Source organism: Limanda limanda, chromosome 10 (assembly GCF_963576545.1).
Source record: "Limanda limanda chromosome 10, fLimLim1.1, whole genome shotgun sequence".
NCBI classification, from domain to species: domain Eukaryota; kingdom Metazoa; phylum Chordata; class Actinopteri; order Pleuronectiformes; family Pleuronectidae; genus Limanda; species Limanda limanda.
This window is the reverse complement of record NC_083645.1, coordinates 1,307,644-1,325,467: the sequence shown is the minus strand read 5'-3', so window position 1 is coordinate 1,325,467 and position 17,824 is coordinate 1,307,644. Positions and strand designations below refer to the sequence as shown.

The 17,824-nt window shown below is 40.8% G+C and overlaps 1 protein-coding gene across 2 annotated transcripts; it reads right to left on the bottom strand.

Annotated features, from left to right (window-relative positions):
- Positions 1-1,766: 1,766 nt before the first annotated feature.
- On the bottom strand, positions 1,767-16,049 carry mgarpa (mitochondria localized glutamic acid rich protein a). Of its 2 annotated transcripts, XM_061079436.1 has the most exons (8): positions 15,901-16,049; positions 12,249-12,349; positions 12,007-12,112; positions 11,272-11,289; positions 7,235-7,555; positions 3,830-4,794; positions 3,253-3,299; positions 1,767-3,059 (listed from the first exon to the last, which is right to left on the bottom strand). In XM_061079436.1, exons 1-7 carry the CDS (start codon positions 15,974-15,976, stop codon positions 3,264-3,266), a joined length of 1,623 nt encoding a protein of 540 aa, XP_060935419.1. In that variant the 5' UTR covers positions 15,977-16,049; the 3' UTR covers positions 1,767-3,059; positions 3,253-3,263. The 2 variants fall into 2 exon arrangements, with proteins under 2 accessions (XP_060935419.1, XP_060935420.1); XM_061079437.1 differs by lacking the exon at positions 3,253-3,299.
- Positions 16,050-17,824: the final 1,775 nt, after the last annotated feature.

The window sequence follows — 17,824 nt, the reverse complement described above, 5'->3', positions numbered from 1 at the left end:
ATCTTACAGACATTCAATGTACACAATGCTTGATTAAAAGACAATGTATGATACTTAAAAACATTCATCAACACATGACTGTGGACTGTAGTGGCATCCGATCTTGATGGTGGATCAGGATCGTGGTGGCTTCTGACCATAGACTATGATTACAACAAGACTGCTTGATATACAATATGTCTACTCAGATACTCGATCATTACTCACAATAATCCATCAATTCATTGCCTTTCAGTTATGCTTCAAAATGTTTATTCTAATCAATGCTGCAATTACCCTTATCTTTCTGATGTTCTCCATTACACGAGACATATATTGCACTTCTGTCCGTCCTGGGAGAGGGATCTCTCACATGTGGCTCTCTCTGAGGTTTCTACTTCTTTTTCTATGTTAAAAGTTTTTTTTAGTAGTTTTCCCTTACTCTTGTTGAGGGTTAAGGGCAGAGGATGTCACACTTTGTTGCCCTATGAGACAAATTGTGATTTGTGAATATAGGCTATACAAATAACATTTGATTGATTGATTTACCTCATGCAACATTTTCAGGGCAGGACCTTTTCTGAAGATGTAGTGTTGTTATGTTGCAGCATTAACTTCTTGAGTAACTAAAGTGAAGTATCTTAAGACTTACTCCACCACTGCAGGAAAGAAGCAAATTCACAAATGTATTTTCCAGTTCAGTTTAAACAGCACAAACTAAACTCAACTGATCTTTGTTTCCAACAGAAGTTTAGATTTTTATCCTAAACCAGACAAGCACCCTGTTCATACCTGGTATTAACAAGTCCTGGGTGATCCAATTACAGTAGAGTAGTGTTAAGTACAGCTGCAAACACACGAGGACACATTCATATCTGATAGCATATAATATGTCAGGATGAAGCCTTTGTTTCTTCATTGCTTAAACAATTGTCCTTGAGTTAGGTGCTCGTTTTACAGGAAATTCTTTTATGTTTCAATTTATTTACTTTGCTCAACACATTTTTTAAACTCTCTTAAACCTGAAGTGCAGGCCTTTTACCCGGTTTTGTATTTATATAGCGCTTTTCTAGTCTTGACCACTCAGAGTTCTTTACAGTAGTTTTACATTCACCCATTCTCACACACACTCATACAGTGCATTAGCAACACTTTTGTTGTTCTATGAGGGCAAAATCAGGGTTCAGCATCTTGCCCAAGGACACTTCAGCATGCAGATGGGGAAGACTGGGGATCGAACTACCGACCATCAGGTTGGAGGACGACCACTCTACCCCTCAGCCCCAGGCGGCATGGGGTCCATTTAAAGCTGAGGAAGACCATCAGTGACAGGTTAATCTCTGTATTTCGCTTGTTTTGGGTTTAGTCTGTGGTAACATTCTCTTGCTGGTGCACAAGGAATGCTGTGTTTCATGTCAGCGATAGCTGGTTTGCCAGAGCAAGAGGTGGGACTGACAATATTGACAGGGAAAAAGCTACAGTAACTAGGACTATGTTGGAATGGTGTTCATTATTTTTCTTTGCATTTCCCCCCCAATGATGTCAAGGTGAGATCCACTTTTTGCCTGTTAGTTGGTCGACAACAGAAAACATTGTTTTATTTATTTTTAATCTTGGTCTAGTTTTGGTCTATATACAAAATCCTCTGTCTAGTATTAAATGATCATGATTAAGTAACCAGCACTACATAAAACATCTTAATGTATTTTTTTCCCAACAGATGATCAGAGCAACAGATGATCACAGTAAGTGGATTCAAGTGTTCCTGGAAAAATGACTGACAGATGAAATATTTAATCCCTTTTTATTTAGTGAAACAAGAAAAACAGTTAAGTCTCACAGACACAGATGTTGCCCTACGTTTAGTCGAAGGCTTCTACTCACAGCTCACTACAGAAACCTGCCTGTGAACATTAATGACAGAAGCAGAGGAACTTTCTGAAACTCATTTCAATTTTTTAAATATACACAAACAATCATATTCAATCCTCTCACATCAGTTTAACATTGTGAATGCCAAACTAAGAAAACCAGAAATTCAAGGTAAGAGCTGAGAGCACGTGAAATGGGAAATCAAAGAACAAGGACAGAGCTTTCAAAGCATATCACACCGGAGACTTTTCTTCAGACATACTGCAACACTTCCCAAACACACGTTTCATGTGACACTAGCACATCATAACTCATAACTGTTCACTCTTGCTGCAGGCCTTGAAATGACATCCACATAGGTCGGACTGCCACAGCAAAACAACACTCAGAAAAGGAAAGAAGCAATAACTTACACATAAGCTTGATAATTATACTTTCTCCTGCCTTTTCCTAACTGGAGCATGCTGCTGAGCTAAATCTTCATGTAAATTTGCACATTCACTGTATAGTCATCAGATTATCTACAAGTAAGAAGGAACAAACTCACTTTATGCAGTGAAAAAAAGAGGTCTGAAGTGTCATTTCAAAGACTGAGGGAAACTGAGGTAACAACACAACTACTATGCACATTTTTGCATTTCATCATGAAAGATAAAACAAGTGTTTCCATCTGTTCATTTTCACACCAATACAAGCATTGGGAAGACCTGAGGTCGGGTCATGTAATGATTGCTGGTGACTCACTTGAAGAGGTAACACTGCAGTGGCGGGCCAGTGATTGGATGAACAGAGTGCAGTATTAGGGTTTTCCACTGTACTGATTTTTTAGGGAGTAAACTGTAACAGTGAGAATAAAGGGAGACTGAATGGCTCAGTTACGTCTGTAAACAGACAGTAATAAGAAGGGTTACTGGATGATGCATAAGAGATGTATTATACCACTGACTGGGTTCATTGTGAGACTATAGAGTCAAGACATAAAGGTCAGTGTGGAGTGTCACAGTAATGGGCTATGTGGATCGCTGCTAATATAGTTGGATGACAGTTCCATAAAGAAAGTATTGATCTAAACATGGTCTATAGTGTGTCTTTGCAGTGAAACTGCACAGGTCCTTGGGTGTCAGGGTAAAAGGACAGGAACATGTTGGAGAAAGGCACATCCTCATCTTCTGTACGAGACGGTCGTTCAATCTTTCAGGAACCGTTTACTGTGATGGAGGACAGTAAAACATATGTGAACAAGATTGTACAAAAAGTGTCTTTATAAACACATCCAAGATAGTTTTCTACATCCCTAGTGCATATATGAATCTGCAGTGAGGAAGTGAGGGGGAGGAATGTTAAGGTACATCATGTTCACAGCCGTCTCTACCATTGGAGAAATAACCAAAGGCTCAGTACCTTAATTGGAACTACTGCATTTGCATCCTAAGAAGACGTCGCCTACCCTGAGTAACAAAATTAAAAAATCCACATTAGAGTAGCTGTAGGGGGATTTCATTAAATGTCTTTACAGCAAGTATATCGTAGTTATGCTCAAGTATCCCTATAGTGAAAATTGGTCACATAAACCATTTCTGTTATACTGTACAAGAAAGGCTGGACGATGTACAAATTATGTTTTGTTACTTAGAGTACATTGTGGAAGTTATAATTTCCTTTTAAATTTCACATTTTGTTATGTTGCATCCCTATGCCAAAATCCAACTTGATTTTTCCTCATCAATTTACACTTGATAGCCTATAATAACAAACTAAAATAAGATTTTTGCTAAATGTCAAGTGGCAAAAAATAAAGTGTCTGAATAGTTATGACAACATATATCTATACTTTTGCAAAAATATATAAAAAATTCTGTTTCTATTTAGTCATTACATAAATTGTGAGAAAGTGAAGGGAGCTGAATATTTTCTAAATTCACAACACGTATTGATCAACATTCTCATTGAGCCCAAGTGATCAGTCTGACAAAGTTACCTCAGAAGCAGGGAGGTCGTCATCATCTGGCACTGGGATGATTCTACCACTCATCGGCCCCACTCCGAGCACCCTAGGCCTCTTCTCTGCATTTGGTGTTCCTTCCAGAACAACAACAATGTACTCTCTCTGAGGCTCTTCTGCCGGGGACTCAACAGGGGCTGCCGCTGCTTCCTCCACCACAGCACTGGCTACTTCTGCAGGGACGGCTACTGCAACCTCTTCTACAGCTGGAGCAGTGACTGGTTCTTCAGCTAGAGCTGAGGAAACTTCAGGTTCTACTGGAGCTGATGCCTCTTGCGCCACTGGTGTAGCTTCTACTGGTCCAGCCTCTTCTTCAACTGGTGCAGGAGCCTCCACAAGTGGTGCCAAGGTCTCTTCTACTGGTTCATCTACTGGTGCAGAGATTTCTACAACTGGTTCAACCTCCACAGGTGCAGGGGCCTCCTCAATAACTGGTGCCTCTTCTAGAGTTATGACCTCAACTGGAACAGGGGCCTCTTCAACAACAGGTGCAGCCTCCACAGGTGCAGGGGCCTCCTCAACAACTGGTGCAGGCATCTCTTCTAGAGCCATGACCTCAACTGATGCAGGAGCCTCCTCAACAACTAGTGCAGGCGCCTCTTCTAGAGTTAACATCTCAACTGGTGCAGGAGACTCCTCAACAACTGGTGCAGGCATCTCTTCTGGAGCTATGACCTCAACTGGTGCAGGAGCCTCCTCAACAACTGGTGCAGGAGCCTCCTCAACAACTGGTGCTTCTGTTGGTTCAGCCGCTTCTTCTGCGGGTGCAACTTCTACTGGTGCAGGGGCCTCTTCAAGCACAGATTTAACTTCCACTGGTGCAGCTGCTTCTTCTGCAGGTATAACTTCCACTTGTGCAGGAGCTTCTTCTGCAGGTACCAACTCGTCCTTTACTTGAGTCGTCGTCATTAACTCTTCAACAGAGGCAGCTACCGGCAGCACTGTAACAAAAAAATCCAGCCATCCCAAATTTAGCGCACACAACTTGAGGTACTTGGCCAGGGCAACTTGTGAAACCCTAATAATTGTGTGACCAGGTGTTTTGGGACATTTTGAGCACATGCAGGTGCAAGGTCAAACCCCAGAAGAGAGTTGATGAGAAACAAAAGTGTTGCCAGGAAAGGTGTAATAGTTAGCAGGGCCCCAACAGTGCCATAAGGTAGAGTACTGGCAGACTAATGTATGAAAAGGTTGCCACAGAAATGGTAAGCGGACAAAAGCATCACATGTATTAATAATAGGTGAAGTTTAGAAACTTTTGAAACTAAATAGATGAATTATTCTGAGGAAAGTGCTAAAGCGTCCAATACAGCTTATAGTTTGTAAAAACAATGCGATTAACGAAAAAAAAAGTCATCATACATTTGACCGTGAAGATGTGTTTAGGATACAGTATGGATGATTTGGACAGTTAAATAATAATTTAATATTTTTTCTCTATATGCAATGATCTTTGCCATTTCAGCACTGGAATTTCTAGTAAAATTATACAGCATTTTTTATATTCATAGTATCAGTAAGAAAGTACAAATCGCCCAATATATCAGCAAAACCCACTGCGTCGGATCTGTGCAGGAAAGTGACATGCAGAAAGTGTGGATAGGAAAATGCAAAGGAGAGCCTCAGTTAATTCTAAGTTAATAATTAAATTACAACATGCGGTGCAAGATAGTAAAGCAAGTAATTTCTATTATTGTAGGAAAAAAGTCAAGCCTAAATGTCTAATAACTCAGCACTCTAAAAAATATATACTTTTCCATGGTCTTAAAATAACTCATCTTTCTTCGTAAGAGAAAGGGAGGTGCCACTCGGATTTGTTTATTGCATGTAAAGCCCCAAACACACCCAACTTTTTGAACCGTGCGCATGGTGCAACAACCTTTTTTCCACCAACAAACTGATAGATTTGGACACCCTTAGAAAGTACCTCAGCCGCTTGCCTGCAACTTGACACTGCGCAAACACACACCGTTTTGTTTTGCCATGTATGCTACGCAATGACTCCATGTGTTACTCTATGTTAGTAGTAACGGTAAATAACAAGTCTTTAGCCTGGCTACATAATCAAACAGCTAATAACATGTTGCAAACATTAAGACCGACCATGATCCTCATCACCAGCTCTCACTTAGCTACTAAAATACTGACAATGAGCAGAGCCTGGTTCTCTTGTGTTTTATTGTTGCTGCTGTGGTGAAAAGAAGGGACCGGAACTTTGTTTTGACGGAATGAAAGGAACAGTGTCCTTACTAACAAGATAATGTAAAAAAAGATCAAGTCAGACAAATTACAGACGGCAGTATATCTTTCCAGTTTGAGAAAAGCTTTATTGTATGGCTCGATGTATTACCGTTAACTCTTCACAGTGCTCCTTCTCCAGTTATAAGCAAAATAAAAATATGATCACATATAGTTTCAATAACTTTCCTCATTGATGAGATTTTTAGCAGCTTCTCTGATCATATGAATTCTCCGACATTCTTACATTACACTTACGACAAAAAAAAAACAGCAACACTGTAGCGGTTACAGAGTTTGTACAAAGCCATCTACTTTTACCGTTCGATGTACCCAACTGCACAACACTAAACAGATGTGTACCTGCTCTGTGGTACCTGGCAAAGTTGTACAGCATTACAGAGGTTTATATCAAAGACACAGCGTTTTATCCAATATCATAAAACCTCCGAACAAAATGATACTGACGATGTCACATTTGAGGGGATTTCCTGCTTGTTATTGTCATTGTGTTTGATGTAACCTGAAATAAGGTAGTCTCAGAGGAATAAGCAGGTTTTTAAGTTACAAGTAATATTCTTGATGTAGTGATCACATTTATTTCACCCATAACTGCAAATGAGCATTGCATAAAGACCTAACTGCCACTTTCGATATGTTTCAGTGGAAATGTGTTACTGTGGTGTGCAGCTGTAAATCACGGGCCCGGCTGAGAAAATGATCTCGAGGCCAAATAATAAGTGGAACAAATATAGACATCATACACCGTGATCTATGCTCCACACCAGAAAAATCTGAAGCCATCTTGAGTTCCCTGAAGAAAAGATTTGCACAGTGCTGCCCTTCACACCCACTTCAATAAATAAATGAGAAAATATACATTTAAGGACAACATAGGATAAGAGGTGATCCCAGGCACCTGAGGAGTAGCAGCTAACCTCTAGTGGTTCTAATGCCAGTGACTGCAAGTAACTAGTTGTATTGTTCTCAGTGTTGTTAGAGGGAAAAGATCTGTCAGGGGCTCTTTGCTTAGTGGTTTAGAGTTAAGTGTTTATCTGGTAGTGTGCGTATCTCCTTGTCATGAATCTGTACTATGTCAGACTTAAGAGGTAGCTGCCTCCTCCTCAGATGAAGAAGTCGTACCATTGCTTTCTGGCTCCTCGGCAGCGATGGCGGGTTCTGCAACAGCTTGGGCGGCCTCCTCAATACTTTCAGCTACTTGGGCTATTTCTTCGGCGACACTCTCCACCTCCTTCGCAGCCTCTGCAACATCCTCCGCCACCTCAGCGACCACTTCAGCAGCTTCAGCGACTACCTCTGCGACTTCCTCCACAAAGGTTTCAGCCTCACTCTCAGCAGCTGGAGCGTCCTCCGTTTCCCCGAGCTCGGCCTCTTCTTCTACAGCCACAGCCACTGCATCTTCTTCTGCTGCCTCTTCTGCCGCCTCCTCTTCCTCCTCTCCACCTGGAACACAATGACCACAAGAGTATTAGCCGACCAGACACATTGTACCATCTGCAATAGTGAGCAGACAACAGTCTTGAAGTTCCCTCTACAGCTCTGCAGCCACCCAACCTAGTATGTATCAATGGTGCAGCCAATGTGTGCATTTTACAGATGCATCTAAAGCAGTTAAATGAAAAATAAAGCAAAGCATCAATATTTTAAGGTTTAAGACTTCTTGAATATATTCAAAAGCAACGTAAGTAAAAAATATTTATACATTATCAGTAGCTGAATTTCCATCCAAGGTGTTACACTACAAAATGGTAAAATGTGTAATTCTTATAAAAACACAGATTCATATGCTATATTTGATCTGAAACTCAATCAACTTAAAACCAATTTGAAATGTTGCCTGAATCGATCACATGTTCCACTTTCTTGTTAATGACCAGATAATACTATAACAGATAATCATTACACTGAATAATCTTATAAGCTACAAGTGGAAGAATTTTGAAAAATGGCAGTTTGATACCTTGATAAAACTACAGCCTGATGGTAACATTCACACCTCTGTCTGGCATCAGGCTACTGTATAATGTGGGAATTAAGAAGCTACATGTTGAATCTAATCCAAACTCATTTTTTAAGAACAGCCTGAGAAAGTAGAGGACATGATGCATTTTGTTACATTACATGTCCACGTCCACCTAATGATGTCCCACGTCTCTGTAGGATTCACTGGTTGATTAATGCATGCAATTCTCTGATGAGATATCCTTTAGTTGTCATGTTAGACTGGAGACAATATGAAACACTGTCCATATGAGCAGCAGGAGGACAGTTGGATGGAAACATAACTACCAGCAGTCATTAACTCTCTTCTTTTTACATGCCACTCGAACCTTACCACCATGTCAGTGAATGCTTCATCTAGAAATACAAAATCACCACACAACACGCATGCAAACTGAAAGACAGGAAAAAGCACAACAGACATAAGGGGGGTTTGGGGAGGAGGAAGGGCTAGGAGAGGAGTGGGGGGTTGAGGTGTAGGGCAGAGGGGGGGAAGTTGAATCTGGTTCTTACCATCCAATTAGCAAGCTATGATTTATCTGGAACTGTGAAAGTGAGTCTGACAGTCAAACAGACACTGAAACAGCCGTGATAGGTTGTGCATTTTAATTTTTAACTCAGATCCCGTCACAATTTGTTCCAAAATTAACCATCAACACAAAAAAGTGTTGTGAGACACATCCAGAAATCCACTTCGACTCTGCTGCTAAACACCTGAGCGTCGACTGCTGTGAGTGATAATAACCTTCACGTTGGCTTGTGAGATTTTATTAAAAATGGGCTGAATGTAAGGACTTACACACTAGAGCTCTGCTGAGTTACAATGTAGAGGGGATGTTGGACCTAGGTGTATGTGCTCCACTGTGAGTTTCCATTTAACTCCAGTGCTCTTCAATAGTCTCCTTGACAAGGTAACAATGGTGTCTATAGGTTTATGTTACGGACATTAGTTGACATATTTTTACCATCAGCCGGTACGACAAGGCAACAATACCGAAAGGGCTATGGGGAAGAAAAGGTTGTTGGTTGTTGACAAGGCTAAATAAACTGTTGCTACCATAGTTGCCAAAGTAAGGAAACTGACCAAGAATCAGAAAGTGATGCCCATCCATCTGGCGGTCACCTGACATTGTGTAAATATCCCTGACACACTTGAAGGCATCAGAGACCACCCACTTGTTTAAGGAAGCAGGTTTCCCATTCATTTTCTTGAGTGACAGAAATCCTGATCACTGTGGTAATCAATTGGTATTGTGGGTAGTGTAGTACTTTTTGACCTCGCCAACAAAAAAAGGTAAAAGGTTATCCTTAAAGCACAGTTAATATCATATGGACTTGTGACTTCCACAGGTGCATACAAGATCATTTCATACATTTGTAGCTTGTGGCCAGTCTTCATTGGATGGTTAAATATATTATTGCTCCATTCAGAAAATGTATGGGATTTTTACTTTCGGAAGCACTGTTAAGCTCTACACAAGGGCCAAGGAATCTCAATGTCATTTTATTTTTTTGTTCACAGCCAGAGGTACTGCTGCTGTAAAAGATTAGCTAATATAAAAACAATATGATTTTATATCACAACCGCCACATAAATAAAGTTAGCTTACTTTGGATTCAATCTAGTGAAACACTATCACTCACAGCAGTGGATCCTAATGTGTTAGCAGTGATCAACTGACCAGTGTCCCACAGAAAGAAAGATTTAGTTAACATTGAAAATCTGCATGAAGTTAACAGTAATATAGTCCATTGTTTGTGGATATTTCTGTCCAGTCCACGTATTTTCTTCAGATTTCATTTAGCAGCGTGAGGTAAAACAAGTGTAGAATCAATATCCTTCACAGTACTGTCCAGAGGTTTTAGGCCGAGTAGAAGACTCTTTGATTCTTAGGAGTACAGGAGAAGAGGAAAGGAGGAGAGAGGGATTTTGATCCAAAGATTCCAGTTCTATGATGAATATCCTTTGCGGCCACAGAGGACCTTAGCTTTAGCATTACACTGAAAAGAGTAAAGACACAAAGTTAGAGAAAGGGAAGAAGAAATTTAACTTTATTAAATTTAGGTTCAATTTACACAATGTCACCGTCAATCTAAATTCAAACACAGAGACTGTGTAAATGAATGGGAAAAATGGATAGAAGCTGCTGGAGAGATACACTTGATGTTAATGGTGAGTGTTCTATGAGAAAAAGTCTAGAGGCCAAATGCATAGTGTCCACCTCCACAGAGATGCACATGATGTAAATTCCATTCATGTGTCAGGAGCTTTGTAGTAACATCTGTGGAACATGTCTAATTGTATAATAAGCGGAATTTCTATTCATCTGACTGCAAGCCGAAAACACAAACTGGCCTTTAGATATAAGGCAATTGTAACAAGTCAGTAGTTTGACCTGGAGCACAGGGCCTTCACATTCCAAGTTTGTTGAGACAAATCCAATTGAACCAAGAGGTATAAGGAAAAGAGTGAGAGGTAGAGAGATGAGGGACTGAGTGGTGTCAAACGAGGGGATTGGTTCAGGGACCAAGCCTTTTGGTCAGCACAGTCAAATCAGTAGAGACTCTGTTCACAAAGGATGACAAGTTTGTCAAAGTTAACAGTGTAAGTGTAATCAAGCAATGGAGGAGGATTTCAAAGTGTGTTCAGACATGCAAGTTCCTAAACACTGCTGCAGATAAAACCCACGACCAGAGGACAAGGATGAATTTGACTATGGAAAGTTATGGACTTACACTCTAAACAGGTCAATCTAAGGAGGGCTGTTTTAGACAGGGTAAAAAGGGTGCCGTTTTAAATGATCCTTGTGGTATTTTGACCAAAATATGTTACAGACATTTCATTAAGACCCAAAGGAACCATATCAACTTGTGGTAAAATGGGCATAATATGTCCCCTTTAAAACACAGAAGCTGTGATCCACAGGGCATCACTGATCTACTTTTAGTAATTTGTTAAGTTTCTTTCCCACTGTTGGCTGTCATTTTGGAACCATGGCTGATTCATGAGATAATTTCTTCGTGCTCATTCAAACTCAATTAAGAATCCAAAGTTCAAGCCCATGCTGTCATTTCATTGAAACCACGTCAAACATTTCAGTGAGTGATATCAGGCAGTGATGAGGATTTAAGAAAATATCTGTGATGTCATAACTTACCCTCTTCATCATCCGCACCTGCAAGTAAACACAAACACCAGTGTCAGGGTCAATGAGTTACAGCCACTCAGTCACACATTGAACTTTAAGCAGTCATGAAATGTTCAGTTTAATGTGGAAGAACATACATAGGTTGGGTTTTTTCAGGCAGCTTAAACACATTTTCAAATAACTTACACATACTACATTGTATTTAGAGAATAAGTTAAATGTGTGAGATCTTTTGAAAGATTTTATTCATTAGAAACAAACCTAGTATTTGGTCAGTGGACTGGCTATACTAACTATAATAGTGTACATTATCTTACAGTTTATAAAAGATTATATAGAAGTTGGAACCAGTTGAAATACCCAAACTTCAGGAGCTTTTTTAAAATAAAAAGATAAAAGTATGTCCCAATATACTACTTTGCAATATACAATTTTTGTTTAAATTGAATTTTGGCTTACTATTCAGCCCTACATTTGTTTTAATTTAAGATAAAGTCAAAGGTAACCAAATGTATGTCAGCGTAACGTGTTTTTTTTTTCCTTTTATCCTCATTTGACGCCAACAAATGAGGATACTTTTAAGTTAAAGTGGGTGCCCTGAATAAAACCTAAATAACAACAACAAGAGAACACAGACGTATCAGATTACTTTGCTCATGCTTTACGATCACTTGAGGGATCTGCTGGTGATAGCCACCTGTTTTATGGTAAAGGAGTTCCAAGTAGCAGGTGAAGGATACTTACTCTTTGGTGGCCATGGTTTAGGTGCCCACTCTGTCTTGGGCCTGGCTTTGATTTCGGCAACATTACTGTTGTACCTATCATGGTCGCCGGTTATGGTCATGTAAGTCTGTGGACAGAGGAAAAGTCGGAAACCATCTGAGGCAAAATAAAGTCTGAAACCTTTCAGCAATGAGACTAAAATATCAGGTTAATGCTTTGTTGAAGGCCTTATTAAGTGTATGTTATCATCAAATACAACTTACATATGACACAGAAGCGACAAAGGCTCCACCGCACAGTGCGGCGTAGAGTATGTTCTCCCCGGAGCCGCCAGGAAGTGACGACATAGGCCGCCGCTGCACAACTGAAATGGGTATAGAAAAAGAAAAAAGTTCATATGTTACATCCTTCTCAAACCTGATTACTTGATGACTCAAAAGATCTAGAATTTAGCATGTGTTTTAACTTCATCCTCCAAAAGTATCAAAGTCTCAGTTATAATTAAAGGACCCAAAGAAATTAAATGAAACACCATCATATATGACAATTACAATGAAAAAACAACAGGTAGGATAGAAAAAATCAACTAATAAAAGTTTGTATCATAAAATATGTAACAGCAAAAACAAAAGATTGTGTGTAGAATGAAGAAAAAATATAAAATACTCAAAGAGATGTGTTTAGGAGAGTAAAAAACAGAAACGTCAGGTGTCCAGAAAAAATTAAATTTAAGGATATACAAAAAAAGGTAGGTCTTGAGTTAACCTGATGACAGTAGGTGGTTCACAGGATAAAATACAGAAGGATAAAGGGATAGGAGTTGGAGTAAGACTACTGAGAGTTTTATAAACTAATAAATGGATGTTAAAATCTGGGAATCAGACAGGTGGACAGTGCAGAGACTTGGAACTGGTGTAATGTGTTCCCTTATCCTGGTCTCACAACCTCAGGACGGTACAACCATCAACTGACTAAATTAAATAAAATGTGCCGCACAGGCCCATCAGCTCTCTCAGTCTCAACGCTCCCTGAGCATGCAACTGGCCCACGCTGCCTCTTACTCTTATTGGATTTATCGCATTTGATTTAGATTGCTAAAAATATGCCTGTCAACACTTGTTTGAAACCTGCAGGGTGATGCTCCCTGCTCAACACCCTTGAAACCAAAGGGTACAGTTGGGTTTGTCCTAATTGAATGAGCTTAATCCCTGCAGAAAGGTTTGGTGAATCCAATACTGTCATTTCAGGTGCAAAAAGTGAAGGAAAGAAAATTCCAGTCAACTCATTCTTGAGCAGACGTCACATTCGATACAATTAGACTAGGTACCCATGATTTAGATTGGCTCATGATTTCCATCTATGATGGAATGTTGGCCCCAAAAAAAAGCAGGTAAGCAAGTTGTGTTTTCTGCCAACACTCATGACATCAACAGGTTTCAACAAAGTGTTTGCAAACCTGGCTGTCAGAATAAAACACTATAGACCTGGTGGACCAGAGAGAAATGTAACGTGAACTCAAGGATAAAAACTGAACGCTTCCGTTTGTAAACCAAACAATACTGGAGTAAGACTGGCAATTCAGTTTGACTTATATCATCACTTAAAATGTGTAAATACAAGTTTAAGGCTTCAAAACTCATACAGCAAAAATTATTTAATAACCTCAAAGTAGTAAACACTTTGACTTATCCTGTCCTCAATGCCTCCAGCAAACCCTGTAAAACTAATTAGTAGTTTAACAAGTGTACAATTTAGGCCACTGGAGAGTTACTGTGGAGTATTGCGGGTATTAACTTCCTCATATTGTCAGGAACATATCCAGAGTCCAGGCATCTGACACTAATTCCATCACAGATATTTATACTGGATAATCAGCTCAGGGCTGAAGGCAGGAGTTAAGAGGATAAGGTGTAGAACACTCAGCCAGCACCAGTGAAGGGGATGCAGGTCAACATGTCACAGGATTAAACCATGATACCCTCTTCTGGTTAAGTGGGACCACTGCAGAGGGGCAGGGATACAACCTCTGGGTCTGCTGTCCAGTATGTGGGTGTCTCTATGGGATAGGAGTGGATTTTACTGTGATGTAATCTGTTAAGGAGGTGCCCTGTAGTGACTGGCAGCAAGACAATGGGCATGTGCCTACATCTCTTTTAGGCTTGGGCTATTTGTCAGGAAGTGAAAGAAAAAGCAGCAGCAGTCACAGCATGGCCCTGTCTCAATTCACCCCTTAGCCCTGCCACTTGGCCCTACCCCTTTGTTTTGGGGCTGTGAAAGGGCCTTGTTGTCCCAATTCTCTATGTGATGTAGTTGTAGTGGCCATCTAGCCCTTGTCACCCTTTAACCATAGAGTTTTCTGGACCACCCTAGAAACAAAGGGGCACATGGAAACTCCTGAATGTTTTACATACGGATGAAGCAAAACAACATGTGGACTGCTGCGGGTAAAATTGCTGATAAATGCAAGTATGAAATCTTGCAAAATAACCATGAAATAAATCAGTGGAATATCTTAGTTCAATCCAGAAGCCAGTGAAAACATCATTGAATCTCTGGAAAAAGCATTTCAGGAAAATTGCTATTCATGCCGTCAAAACTGTCTGAAAGAGTAACGGGTAACATTCATTACTCTCGTGTCTGTGATAAGTCGTCTGAATACAACTTCCCTGCTCATGTTTTCAGTGCGAGGCAGATGTTTCCTTGGACAGAACTAATGTTACATTGAAATTGCCGATGTAACCATGCTGACTGTATTGATCAATTAATCAATCTGCCCCATCTGTCCTGCAGGTGTCAGTTGTGTCACTGTTATAAGGTTGGTTGATAACGGTTTGTAGCTGATATTGTTTGTCACTAATGACATTGGTGGCTCCACTAGGAGGTGGACACACGTCATATCAAGGGGTAGGGGCTAAGGGAGAGCAAATGGGACAGGGCACTAGGCAGAGAAAGGGGGGATATGAAATCCTCGTCAGCTCTTGGCTCATCATAAATGTGGCTATTCAGAGGGAGAACTCTAAAGTGTTAGCCAACCACAATGGTGACCTTTTGGGTGCAGGACTCAAGGACAACTTACCAATTCCACAGCTGAAAGCTCCAGAAAACTGATTCTCTAATTAGTGGACCTTTAATCTTAGTCATTGACAGCAGTTTCCACTCATTGTTCCTGCTTCTGTTAAGTCAGCAGCAAAAGCAGCTGCCACCACCCACCGGCTGGTGGCGCACGCTCACAACAACCTTAGAAACACTAGGTCGTGCCACGGCTCTTTTGGAGCCTGCTCACAGGCAAACACCACGTGACTGACAGCGGCAACCATGTCTCCACGCGACCCACAGACTTACGAAGGTCACACACGTGTACACACGCAATGCATTTCTGTTCCCCATCAAGGACATATAGAAGACAACCACGTCCCGAAGAAGAGACTGACATGTCCTGTACCTGTCCCCTCAGTGTGGAGGAGTTCACACAGGTTTGAACTGTAGCTGTGCAACTGTAGCACACATTATATAAAGCGAGGACAAAACCAGTGCTACAGAGGACATACAAGGGTTTGTTATGTCATCATGAAACACTCAAAACGCTACACACACACTTCGCTGTGTTCGCTCTACAAATACACAGCATGTACATATATTTAACATTAAGTGACAAATGCCCCACAAACGCATTTAAACCAAAACTGTCCAAAATCAAACATGACCTTGATGTAAAATAAAATGCAGCCCTTGTCATTGTGTTTCAGGGATGCGTCTTTGTCATGAGGACACGGTGTACTATTCCCCGGGTCCCAGCCAGAAGGGGGCAGATGACAAAGAGAAGAGAGAACACGTTACACTCCAGAGCTAATGGAAAAAACACATTCATCCGTGTGAGTGTGTGTGGTGTGTGTGGATGCCCCGGGTGAAACTCACCATCCCCCGGCAGCCTGTAAGCTGCTCGGCGGGCTAAAGGTCCGCACCTCTGCCAGGCCACTCTGCAGGAAAACATGGTTGATCCGCTCAGAGCCGGGGAGAGAACTGCAGCTTCAGCTCGGGCTGGAGGAAGAGCTGCGGTGTGTGTGTTCAGACACGTCAGAGGAAGAGGAGGGCTAGCACCACACCGGCCCTATCTGGGTCAGTATATTTAGACTACCGCCGTGCCGTGGGTATGGAGGGTAGTTAATGCCACAGGGCAGCAGCAACATAGCATGTATGAGTGGTTAACACCCTGGAATAGACAAGGGTAAAGTACATTTGTTAGACGTGAGCCATTTTTAAACATGTCCTGCTGAAGGTCTCCTGAGAATTGGGTCCTGACCAGTGGTGCACTGCACATCAGGACACATATCCTAGTGGCCTGATGGTCTTTTTGGTGAAAAAATATCAGAAAGGTCATTGAGAAACTACCTTTTTTCACACTCACTCTCACTCTCACAATATCAGGACATTCTGACGTAGAATTCCAAAGTAAAAGCACTTGAAATATCATATCATCACTGTTTTGGTTGTGGCAACACAGAAGGAGATTCTTATGGCACTTGTTAATAATGTCATTGAAAAGATGAGAGCAGTGAGTTACTGTGTGTGTGTGTGTGTGTTAAAATGCACATTAATGTGTGTGTGAATGGGTGAATGTAAAACTGTACTGTAAAGCGATTTGAGTGGTCATCAAGACTAGAAAAGTGTAACCGTCTGGTAACCTTCACATCAATAAATAGGGTAGGCCTACACAATTAGAGGTCTGGTGCTTTGTGTGAAAAGGGTGTCCTGGAAAGAAGTCAATTTCCCGGGCTGAATTATTGGCCCAGGTTGCCCCTGGTCTGGGGTTTGCCTTTCACACATGCACAACGCAATGAGGGGATCTCTGCACAGACGTGTTCACAACAACAACAAATCCTTCAGGTGAGGGCTGGTCCAGCAGGCAGAGTTCTGGTGCAACTCATTGTGTCGCTTTAAATGTTGCTGCCTGAACATAATTGTGTTAGGGCCGTTTCGCCAATACTTTCAGTAAGGATTGTATAATTTGTCCTATTCCTCTTTCCACGATTCCTAAGGATATATAATAGGCAGCCTTTACGCTTCTTTCCATATAGAGAATTAAACAGCTTTTATTATGGCTGCCACAGAAATAGATGTGGCTCATTTCATTCATTTAGGAACCATAAGCAAAATAGACAATTGGACGTCCCCTGTGTGTGCACCAGTAACAATTTTAGCAATGGTTGGTTTCTCAGAGGAGAGCAACTTTAGTGACAGGGTGGGGTTGAAACAACAAGTGTGGCATTGAGCCTATAAAGAGGCCATGTGTCTTGTTTGTCTACCTCCATCAGATGTGACATTAAAGCAGGTTCTGTAGAAAGAAGTAGAAAAAAGATACTCACATTTAATGCTACATTATTTATGTGAAAAATCTGTGATTTTTCCCCTTGAGACAAATGTCCATAGTCTTAACTTGAGGACAAAAACGAAGACGAAGCTGTCTATTTAAATTTATTTATTGTCTTCTACACTGTCTCAACAAACCCAGATAAATTATGAGCAGCTTAATACATATATTAATCTGCAGTAATCTAACTGTAACCTATATGTATATATTATATTCTGACAATATAAAGATATCCTCGGCTTCATTAAATACGTTCTTTACATATACAGATGTGTTCGACTTCACCAACTGCATTTTTTAAAACCAAAATATTGTCAGTGTTCAACAATGACAACAGAGTTAGCCTTGTTGTTCCAAACGTTTGAAGCATAGGGTCACCATCTTTGAGATGAACCCATGGTTGAACCCTGTAAATTAGGCTTTGGTGCTGACATGTTTGTTTGTGTATTCTGAAAGTGTAGTTCCTGTAGT

Excerpts from the sequence above, each read along its gene's own strand:
- mgarpa (XM_061079436.1), bottom strand. The coding sequence starts at position 15,976 with ATGTTTTCCTGCAGAGTGGCCTGGCAGAGGTGCGGACCTTTAGCCCGC. Across the intron at positions 4,795-7,234 it reads CGAGGAGCCAGAAAGCAATG|TGCTGCCGGTAGCTGCCTCT; the intron begins GTACGACTTCTT and ends TTTTTGTTACAG. Across the intron at positions 3,300-3,829 it reads ACGACCTCCCTGCTTCTGAG|GGTAGGCGACGTCTTCTTAG; the intron begins GTAACTTTGTCA and ends TTTGTTACTCAG.